Source organism: Haliotis rubra, unplaced genomic scaffold (genome assembly GCF_003918875.1).
Source record: "Haliotis rubra isolate DU_JTF1 unplaced genomic scaffold, ASM391887v1 Scf176, whole genome shotgun sequence".
Classification (NCBI taxonomy): domain Eukaryota; kingdom Metazoa; phylum Mollusca; class Gastropoda; order Lepetellida; family Haliotidae; genus Haliotis; species Haliotis rubra.
Window position 1 is genome coordinate 1,350,050 of NW_025765736.1, and position 12,207 is coordinate 1,362,256.

At 39.5% G+C, this 12,207-nt stretch overlaps 1 protein-coding gene across 1 annotated transcript; it reads right to left on the minus strand.

Moving 5' to 3' along the window:
• Nucleotides 1-3,705: 3,705 nt before the first annotated feature.
• Nucleotides 3,706-5,263, minus strand: LOC124273044 (enhancer of split mbeta protein-like). Its single transcript, XM_046708258.1, has 3 exons — nucleotides 5,173-5,263; nucleotides 4,849-4,944; nucleotides 3,706-4,429 (listed from the first exon to the last, which is right to left on the minus strand). The coding sequence occupies exons 1-3, from the start codon at nucleotides 5,227-5,229 to the stop codon at nucleotides 3,758-3,760; spliced, it is 825 nt and encodes a 274-aa protein (XP_046564214.1). The 5' UTR covers nucleotides 5,230-5,263; the 3' UTR covers nucleotides 3,706-3,757.
• Nucleotides 5,264-12,207: the final 6,944 nt, after the last annotated feature.

The window sequence follows — 12,207 nt, forward strand, 5'->3', positions numbered from 1 at the left end:
TCCTGTTTAATTTTAATCGCGTGTGATTAGCCTGCTAATGGGGTTGTATATTCTTCTTTTTTAAGAAACCAAATCTCGAGAAACCTTGATCAGACTCTTAGGTTTGAGTGAGTGAGTTTAGTTTTACTCCGCTTTTAGCTATTTTCCAGCAATATCACGGCTGGGGGACACCAGAAATGGGCTTCACACATTGTACCTGGGGATCGAACCCGGGTCTTCGGCATGACGAGTGAACGCTTCATCCACTGGACTACCCCACCGCCTCCTTTGGTTTGATGCATTTCATCCGTTTACAGAATGTTAAAACTAAAACAAAATAATATAATTGTTATTGAAACTTTTTTCTACTTTCAGAATACATTTCCGGAGTTAAAAATACCTCCAAATAATTTTAGCAATAGTTTGATAGAATCCCTGTGAATACACAATGTCGTTTAGTAAGCGATTAAATGCAACATTTTATATTTTGGATTACACTTTCTGAGTGACTCTGTGTGTTGACGATTGAATGCTTGGGTTCGAATACCGGGCGGGACCCAATCCCAAAATCTACTAAAATCTGTACTAGTGAGAAAGTGCAATCCCAAACATAACACATCTTACAGACCGAATCCCGCCTGGTCTCTTAATCTCTGTGCGAGGAGTTTTTCACAACCAGACATCTGATTGAGACAGGTGGAATTCGCTGACTGCGCTCAATCGAAGACTATAGTGTCAGTGGCAATTACATCCAAACGATGCGCACATTCACCATATGACTTGCTCACGCCCGTATCTAGACCAACCGGAAGTTGTGACACCTCCATTTAACAGGTGCGGTAATGTCACGTGACCCAGCCAGGCGTGACGACGCGAAGTGTCACTGCTATCTTTTGTGAGAGATACAAGGATGGCCAGTCCGACAGCATCATCTCTGCAGTGATAGGACGCCAGCGAGCAGGGTGTAATGTTTCTCCGGCGCGTACAAGAGATATCAATGGCGCGTGGATTTCTGACATCTCGCGTCCAGAACAATCAGTAATTTGTGTTTGCGCGGCATGTCAGACAAACGTGTTCAGATCTAAGGACAGGCTGATTGGCCTGTGAGAGCACAGGAATGTTTGTATAGCTCCTGAATATCTCTTGACACTGTTGACATAGAATCAAATGTACTGTTAAGTGATCTTAAATACAGGCTCCGATTTCAAACATTTTCCTCACGAAACTTCCACATCCTTTGTTCTGCGCGTGTTGTGATTCTTGTTGGGATATGCAAAGAATGCAAATATTGTATTTTGATAATTTGTAATCTAATGTAACATATACGTTTAATGTGGTTTGTTTTTTATTTATTATTTCTAGTATCCTTTAACCCCGCATTCAGCAACAGTAGTCTGACGTCGGTCTGTGTAAATAATGAACCAGACAATTCCGTGATTGACATCATGAGCATCGATCTACGCAGTTGGGATACGATGATATGTGTCAGTGAGGTCAGATTTATTCGTGTAATAATGGAAGTAACACGTCATCAACACGTTAACCCAAACATAGTCAACGTTTACACCAATAGTTTAAACCAATCAGAGGTTTTTTCTCCTACGATTTTTATTACTTCGAGAGTTAAACATACGCTCATTCAACCAATGTTCCCCGAATAACAATGGCTTAATTCATGTAGTGTACAAAACTTGGTACCCGGGATCCCCAAGAAGTTGTTACCATGGCTACTGTTGTCAACCAACAATGAAAATAATATTTATAATAAAAAATAATAAATAAAATTGATAATAATAATTTTAAAAATACACATTTTTTTCTTGCCGCTTTTATTATTGTTTTGTTTCGAGCTGTTGTGCTTAAATTCAGGCCTACCAAAGAAAACTTTCCCACTGTGCAGAAAAACGCAGAAAAGCCCACATTAATCGTGGAAATAGCAACATAAACATAATACCTCGCTACTGAAACAGTAAAAACGGCAACTTTAAATCGCTAACACCGCATCATAAAACGAGGAGCCCGCAACTTCGATTTTGCGCATGCGCACATGGAAGAGGAAGTCTCTACCGCATGTTGACATTTTCCACCTTGGACAAAAGTTACATTCCTTTTTAAGTATTTCTGTTGTGTTATTTGGCATTTATCATCAGGATACTTGTGTGCACACCTTTTTAGTTTACTTTCCATTCATATGAAACGATTGACAGCAATTATTTCGACATATTTAATACTTCTTCTACGCGAGGCGATTCACGGTTGCTCGGAAATTGGAAAAAGAAGGATCGGATCGTAATGCGTTCGCTGATGCGCATGTAGAGGTCAAAGTTGCGCGTTTTACTGTTTCAGTAGCGATATAAAAATGTTGCAGTTTCATAGTGGGCTTTTTCGTTTTTCTGCACAGTTTTACTGTTTCAGTAGCGAGGTAATGTGTTTATGGTTTGCTATTTCCAGTGAATTTATTAATGACCTGCAAAGCTATTTCTGCGACTTCTTATATTTTCATATTTTGCACAGTGGGTTTTATAAGTTTTCTTTTTTAACAAATACCTTTACAATGTATACTTATTTAAGTATACTGTGTACTTTTAATGCACTTTGTTGTTAGCAATATATTGCTATTTTACGTAAAAAATATTTCGTTTTACATCGTCTCTCATAACCTTTTTTGGGGTGGCTCACTGTACTTTTAAGTAAATTCTATGTCTATGAGAGGTAAATAAAACATCTGTCTGTCTGTGTGTCTGTGTGAATGTTATTTTATGACGTGTAGCATGTTTTTTCTGGGCACATCGATGAAGATCTTGATTCGTATAGCCTTTGTCTTTGGCAACCCATGTTGTCATAATTGCCGACTGTCACACCCGGTGGATGCATGTCACCGCGTAGGTAGGTGCTCATGATATTGACCGCAGGATTGTCTGGTTCAGACTGGATTATGCAGACAACCTGTGGTATTTGGCCGTGGCCGAAAAGGGGCTCTGTCATAGGATCCTGGCACCTTAAAGGGACATAACCCGTAACAACGAATTGCAGCGTCGCGTGGGTACGACAGTAGACTATCGCTTAGTCTCTGAATATAAATCATTTTGATCGTAACAAATAAACCCATTTAAATTGAAAAGGAGCCCCAGGGAGATCAGAGAACCTGGGGAAATCTAAACTTGCTTATTTAGGGCATTAGCATTGCAGCAAGGGCTAGGCTATAGGGAAAACAATATGGTTCAGGGACTGTGAGACAGTTACTAGCCGGAATTCACACGTAACCACACGCTCGAGACGTTCCAAAAAATGAAAATAGCATTGAAATTAAAGGTGAGGTGAGGTGAAATTGGGTTTAACGTCGTACTTGAGAATATTTCGCTCATATGACGACGTGCATGTGTGTGTATTTGCGGCTGCTTGTACTAGCCCAGACTGAAGTTGGTTTTACAGTGCTAGCCCACTGAGATACCATGCCGCAGTGAAGCATGAATACCCCACTCAGACACATTATACTGACTCCGAGCCGACCAGTCCTTGTTGTACCCATTAATGCCGAGCGCCAGGCAGGGACCAACAAGTACCATATTTTAACGTCTTTTAGTATGACGCGGTCGGGGATCGAACCCGCGACCTTCCGCTCTCAGGGCGGACGCTCTAACCACTACACCACGGAGCCGGTCCGCATTGAAATTAAAAACAACGTATGTTTTATATCATATATTTATTAAGCACTATATTTTGATATCACAGGTGAGATCCTCTGTCAGGATGTGCATGACGATATTTGCTTCACTTGTCACCATGGTCGCCAAACGTCGCCCGTGGTCGGCGACTGAAGGGCTGCGCGAGCATAGGGCTCCATTTTCATTGGTTGAGAGTAGAACCACGTGCTCTGAAGCCACGTACTAACCCTTGAGTCGTCAAAGTTTGTGTTTGACTTTTTATATTCCGCTTTGCACAGTTTTGTGTCGGAGTGAGTGGATTTGTGATAGTGTCCAGTTCTGTGAGTGGTCTGTTTGATAACGTCCGGAGAACCAGCATATCCACTGTCTGAGAAACTGTTGTCTTCCTTCACAGGGGAAGTACACACTGTCCTGTTTATATACGCATGCGCAGCCGGATATGGATACTGCGAACTGCGGGAAGGTGCAGAACTCAGTCTTTTACAGCACTGACTTGTGTTTGACGTCACAGCCTCTGTTGATGACGTCACGGGTACCTGTTGAATGTGTGTCATACGTCGAGAGATGTGTTTTCTCAGCTGACGATGTACATTGTCCGACACTCCCGGCACAGACTGGATGTAGGAGAGGATTTCTTCAGCACATTTGGAGAAGCCATGTTGGAATCTGGCTTGAACTGCTTCTTTCACGTGTTGATGTGTTGTGTTGATCTTCCTGACATTCCTCAGATAATCTACAGTCGTCTCCAGAATCTCAGCCTTCTCCATCTTCTCGAAGTTGGGGTCCTGGGAAAATGACAGAACAAAAATATAAGTTCATGTTGTAGACTGGACAGAGAAGCAATGCATGGAAAAAAGCAATAAGAAACATTAAATGAATTTGGAGAAATAATAAAATACACGGACTGATATGTGTTTCTTTCTTATTTATTTCTGATCATTTAGTCATATTTATTCCATGAGCAAGCCAAGAGAATTTGATAATAACCACTGGAAAAATGAGAATATATGCGGAATGGGTAAGTTGGGTGTTTTACGCCGCTTTTAGCAATATTCCAGCAGTATCACAGCGGGTGACACCGCGAATGGGCTTCACACATATGCGGTATGGTATGTAATGAAGCGGGTCACTTTGTATGAACGCTGTATTATATAACAACTAAACAAACAGGAAATGCGTAATATATTTTAAATAAATAACTTACGTTTTGTTGTTCTGCCCCGCACACAATGCCCTTGATTTCGGACAGACATTGGTTAATTCTCGCCCGTCGCCGTTTTTCAGCCATTAGTTTTCGACCCTGGAGAAAAAAATATGAACTCATTATCATATTGAAATAGAATATCTTTAAGCAAACATAACACAGGATCCAGTGCCGCAAAATTATTGTCATAATTGGGAGATGAGACTTTGTAAACAAAGTGGTATTCATGAATAATTCATTAGCCACGTGCATTTAGAAGGGCGGAGATAATTGTCCGTATATGGGCTGTCTGTTGGATAACGGAAAGCAAAGAACAGTATGTACCTTTCTATATCCAATATATTCCGAGTCTGATTCCGTGTGTCTCTCAAATGATTCCATGACTGAGGTGTGGTCAGCTCTGAGAGACAAGTTAGTGTGATGGAACGCATCCTCCCCGACCCGCCTTTATACCCACCGACATTCCCCTACCCACGCTAATCTATGCACAGTTATGTTTTGACATCTGAATAGCCCGGCGCGATCCGATACACGCAGCCAATCAGCGCACGCCTGGGTAAGTGGTGGCACGCGCCGACTCGCGTTAAACTTCGCCCGGAGACAGGTGTTCTTCTCATGACCCGACAGCGATGATATTCTTCAGGAGCAGAGGCCATCTTGCTTAGCGTGACACGAGGAGTTACGTGGACGAGCAACCGGCCTGTATACAATCTGACCCAATATTCTGTCATTAACCTGTCTAAATATAATAAACTCTTTCATCAAATATTTTTAAGAACTTTCTTTTTAGGACGTGTCACGCGCAGCATAGCGTCACCTGCGAGTTCCGATGTACCGTTATGTGTAGTAACAGAAATATATAAGAAGTGAGTGATTTGATGTGACTTTTGGTCGCGTGCTAAATTTTTAACAAGTGTTTCTAAGTACAATTGATTTTAGTTTAAGGAAATTCAGAATTCTGGGAAATGCTCCTCCACAAATTTCAAACACATATGACCATAATTATTCGGTTCGTTCAGAAGTTTGTGAATGTTGAAATACAAGTGTATTAACGACCTTAGTAATACAACTATAACATAACAAATAATAACATCGTTAATTGAAATGTTATAAAAGATGATTATATTATTGATTTATTCACGTTACGCCACGTTGGATAATTGAGACGTTAGTGTTCGTCCAAAATAAGTCCGAGAGTTTAATATACTGGACAAAATAAGCTAGGGATGTTGGTATTTTTATGATTGATATTTTATCAGTGTGTCAGTGAATAAATAGATCATTATTCATAATTTCAAAATTTACATCTATCCCTAACTATTTTTGTCCAGTATATTTTCGGTTTTAGGTAAACGTTCCTGTAGTTGTGGTAACGTTGGCAATGCTCAAATAAATCTAATTCCACACTAATTAAAACTAAAAACTGCAAATAATTAAAATTTTTAACTCCTAAAACTCAACACGGACGAGGCATTTGAGTTAATCTCGATCATTTTTCAACCTATTAACACTCTAAGATAAGATGTACACAGATCGCGTGTCTGTCTGACGCGAGGATCGATAGTGACGTCATTATCTTTCTTGTCATGGTTAATTAATCTTCTTAATGAGTCGCCAGACCTGTCAGTGCCATGTGCGTGCTAATAGCTGAATAAATCATGTCTAGACTGGTTAAATTGACACATTTCGATATCATTATCTTGGAAATAATGGAATCGAAGTTGGTCGATATGTATCATCTCTGGGAGTCGCAGAAAATCAAAGGCAAAAGAAAATTTTAAAATTCTTGAATATGAATTTCTTGACGGATGTAATATTAAATAATGAGATACTTGTTTAGATGTGGAGTGAGTGAGTTTAGTTTTACCCCGCACCCAGAAATATTCCAGCTATATGGCGGCGGTCTGTAAATAATCGAGTCTGGACCAGACAATCCAGTCATCAACAGCATGAGCATCGATCTGCGCAAGGGGGAACCGATGACATGTGTCAACCAAGTCAGCGAACCTGACCACCCGATCCCGTTAGTAGCCTCTTACGACAAGCATGGGTTACTGAAGATCAATATTCTAACCCGGACCTTCACGGGTATGTTTAGATGTGGGTTTTTCGTCTGTGAAATATACTTTAGGATACCTGCCTTCTTCAATAACCTTACAATCAAAGCATATTATTTCTTATTGATTTAGATCAAACCACACTGTGATGCTATTTCCAAACGAACACTACAGTAACACAAATGGTATGAATATATTGTTATCTTAAATCACACATTATATGTTAATAAACGCGGCGTAAAACTATTCTCATTTAGACATGACATATGTACTCTATGGCTCTAACAAATTATATATGTGTCTTGTCACTCAAACCAATGTTTTATTAATTATAAACAGTATGAAAGGTATCCTTCATGCATGAATAGAAATTTTAAAGTCTTATCTTTGCACTAATTCACAAGTAAAATACAAGTTAAGAACAGCATATTGATAGAATACAGACAAAACATGTATATTTAGTATATTTATACTTCATACAAAATTTAACTAGTTTGACATGTTCACGTATTGAATGTATAACACATCACAATCCTTTCTCCACACTGACTACCCACATCACCTTGTTGGTCGCCGTTGGCACGGACAAGTAATTACAATCAAGTACTCAGTAAGTGCCGTTGACGTTCAGAGCTGTTGCTGACAAACACGTCAGCCAGTCAAGTCATAATGAAACTGTTGAGTGGGGTGTCGGGCTGACAGCTTCACCCCAGGGGATATGACCTGTGTACCCCACCCGGTCAGAGCAGGCGCAAAGAAAATGTTTCGAGTAGTTCTGTCCTCTCCTGTTTGTTCAGCTGGCGAGAAGCTCGACGGTTGTTCAGAGAAATTTTCTGTTGTATCAGACCACATTTTAATGTACATCCTTCAGGAGGAACAGAGGTGAACTTAAAAATAATAAGTTGGACAGTCGTTTTTTACTTTTTTTGACAAACGTTAGAAAACGGTTAAGATTTGTGAAGTGTTAAGATGTACCGTCATACTGCCACTAGTGTCAGGAGTATGTTCATTGCATGATATACTGGACAAAATAAGTTAGGGATATTGGAATTTTTATGATTGATATTTTATCAGTGTGTCAATGAATAAATAGATCATTATTCATAATTTCAAAATTTACATATATCCCTAACTATTTTCGTCCAGTATACGTTAAAAACATACCAAAATTTAGTGGCGGTCTAAAATATACAATTAGGTTTTGTGTTTCGTTCATTTTCATGTAAGGTTTTGGTTGTGAAAGTAGTAGAATCTCACTGAGACCCTAAGGCTACAACCCTACAACCCGTGGTTGTATTTTGTATACAACCACGCCTGTTTTGTTGGATCTTTCATCCATATCAGCCTACTCATCCCATTCTGAACTCCATTCCCAATATTCAAAGGCTCCTTTTTCGTTTCTCCAATTTTTCGTTTTTGGTCAACCACAAGCTCAACTTTATTTTAGGGGCCATATTTTGGTCTGCTGTGAAACAAACAATCTCTTAGAACTGCTTGTGTCTTTTTACAAATCATGTTTTAGGAATAAATTCTTTTATAATTAGTTGTGTGTTTTAATAACTGTTTATGGATTATATTCCATGTCCTGCTCAAAAAAGTAATGGCATGGAAAAATGTCATAAGCGAACATATAAACATGTGATGTGATCTTCCATTAACTTTTGTCACTACCACTCTCAACGTCTGTGCCCAACAAGAATTTAAACACGGAGGAGCTTAATTAAATCATTCCAACTGACCGCTGTCTTTTACGACTGTCTACCCAGTCGATAAGATAAAACTCACTGTAAATTTAATCCGTTACATCTGTATGCTGATATACACTTGTCTAAATTAATCTAAGTTAATCCAATGTTTATGGAAAGTCTGCTATCAGTAACTGTATCACTCTACATTTGATATCCCGTCTCCCCGAGTGAAGTAAGTCCATTAGTGTCAACACCTCACAACACTATCTGTAATAAACACGAGGGTATATCACAGCTCATTATGACGTCACACACAGATCCGTGACGCAACGTCATTGTTCGCTGCCACCCATCCAGTGATGGAGATTGTTTGTAATGGTCAGTCTGGTGGAGAACCCTGCTAGGCTGGACAAAAACAGCTGATAGTGGACAAATTTGATGAAACGAGATTGGGTAATTGACAAGAATATTGCAACTTAAAGTACGTGTTTAGCGGTTTTATTGCCCGTGTTTGTACGCAATGAGTAGCTGAGACCATAGCTACTCGTTACAACCTTGAAGACTATCTGACTCGCCATTTACACATGTACGAACTGATGTAGTTAAACATTAAACGCCAGAGAATAACCAGTCTGGATTATTCCTTTGGACGTTCAAGGCAACATAGCAGTGGACACTACATGGATGAATCACTGAATAAAATCAATGACAAAAATTTGTTTGGGAAAAGGCTAAGGATGTGTAGCATCTTTAAGTTAGCAGCGGTATGTTTTTCAAAGAATGTTTATTACAACAGAAGCGACAAAACCATTTCCATATTCATAAGAAATCCCCGCTAAAAGCAGAGTCGATTGTACAATTGTGACCATATCTTTGTTTCATAAGTATCAGTTGTACGATGTTGTTTGTAAACAAATCGAGTCTGGACCAGACAATCCAGTGATTGTCACCATGCGATACGATGACAGAGCATGTGTTTACGAATCACTATGAAATAGTGATGATACCAGGTGTCCGTGGAAAGGTGAACAACAAAGTACCGTAATGACATGGAGATATGGTCTCTGCTAATGCAATTCAAAAGCCTGGACTGAACCAGACCGTCACACATTTGTAAATGTCATCCCCATAACATTTTGAATATTGAAAGTTACTTTTACCAAGAATCGTAGGATTCTCTTTGAAAACTTCATTAAAACAGCATTCTCGATTGGACCTAAATAGTTGTCAAAAGCCTGGATTTGCTGGAACAACATGAAAAGAATATTCACTATTGGGCAGTTGAACGCATCTCTTGTTTTTTAACAGCCTATTTTTGTCCAAATAAATGTTGAATCATATTTCCCGGAATACGAAACAGATGATTTCAGTGGTCTGATTTACAGCTTAGGTGGGTAAATCTGTGGAAGGGGAATTGGCTGCTTGACCATAATTGATTAATGTCAGATTATCAATAACCTGAAAACTAATTTTAAACGTCTTGGCCGAAATCCACTGTTTTGGTTCTGCCAATCTGCATTTTTGCTCATGTCCATACATAAATATAAAGTATGACATAAAATAATAAAATAAAGTTACACGGTCATGAAATTTATATGAGTTATCAAATAAGAAACAACAACAGGAAATACATTCTTTGAAGTAAAAGACACTCTTTTTATTTCGGAAGGAAAGCGGTCCCCTAAATTAGAAAAATGGTCTAAAGATGCAAATATTATTGTGTCAAACATGATGAGATCCGGGGTACTTCAGGGAAATCCCCTACTACACACCAACAATACCCACAATGCCGTGTAAATCTGTGTCAAGGTAAATCTCTCAATACCCCAGCAAACATTCCTCCACTCTCACTGTCATCAACCCGCTATAAAACCCCGTTGATGATGTTGTGACACGCAGGAACAATGACAGTGACGGATGGCGCACGCGAAGTGTCAAAACGTCACGCGCCATTAAATTGCAACGTTATTGGAGTCGAGGATGTGTACTGTTATTATCAACGCGACCGAAAGCCCGTTTTCGAGGAGATTCCTTCACAATACTTGACAATGGGGGCAAGCAATATTTGAATTCGCTTCAATTGAGTCACGTGGCATGCGGGCACCTGTTGTATGGAGGACTGTGATGAGTGTGGGAAAGTTGAAGGAATACTGCGACAAGGAGACAACCTAACACGTGCACACTTGTTGTTTCACGTTGCTTGCCGGAAAAAGAAACAGTTATAGAAGTGTTTGGCACCTTAATACATTAACAGTCTGAACAAACATCCGGCGATATATCTATTTTTTTTAATGTTCGTAATTTGTTGGGTTTTTTTTCACCTTAGCCATTTTCCTCAAAAATTCATTTAGAAAGAACGAATTCTAAATGAACGTGTGATCAACGTATGTAAAAATATATCTAACGTAAAAACATTACGTAACCTGCTTTTCTTAACCTTTTGAAAAGTTAATGTTCTGTACCGAAATTTTTTTGTGGATGTGAGGTTTTAAAGAGGAACGCAACGAGCTATATGCTGACTATTTCGCCAGGATCATACTAAAGGAGTTGACTGAGTGAGTGAGTGACTTTAGTTTTACGCCGCTTTTAGCAATATTCCAGCAATATCACGGCGGGGGACACCAGAAATGGGCTTAACACATTGCACCCATGTGGGGAATCGAACCCGGGTCTTCGGCGTGACGAGCGAACGCTTTAACCACTAGGCTACCCCACCGCCCCAAAGAAGTTGACTGTTGTGAATTCTCCCCCTTAAGTATATCACTTCTAAATGCCTTTGAAATACATGCTTTTCCACGTTTGGACATTTTTCCTTGCAGTATAGAAACAAAAAGTAACTACGTAAGTTACTTTCACGCTACAATAATTAATATAAGACGCACCATCGACACTTAGATTGCACATGTATTAAGAAATGCAAAATGTAAGAAACAGTGGCTTTGGACCGACACTGTTTTATGGGTATTTTGGGGGCTACAAATAATGTTTGAGACAACCGAGGAGTACAAATCTGATAAACGAAGGAGTGCTGAAATTGAAGGAGTGCTCCAGACAATCCCTATGACACAATCAAGCATTCACATTTCAAGCATTTAACACGATATCTTTGCATTTCGCATCTATGTACCAAAAGTGTACAGCTGAGGTTAGGGTAATGCTTAGTCTCTTAAACTATAACATTTTGAAGTCCGAACCAGTGGAGAAACTGGATTTGCTTTATTTAGATTTATATCATTACATACAGTAGAGGCTGGGAGGAAGGGAAAATGACAAGAATGAGAGAGTGTGACACATTCATTATCAGATACCCGTGAAGATCAGGGTTAGAATTGATCTTCAGTAACTCATGCTTGTCGTAAGAGGCGACTAACGGGATCGGGTGGTCAGGCTCGCTGACTTGGTTGACACATGTTATCGGTTCCCAATTGCGCAGATCGATGCTCATGTTGTTGATCACTGGATTGTCTGGTCCGGACTCGATTATTTACAGACCGCTGCCATATAGCTGGACTATTGCTGTGTGCGGCGTAAAACTAAACCCACTCACTCACTCATTCACTATCAGCGGCGATGTTATTGTAAACTTGAATTGAACAAACTTATTAACAGACGAC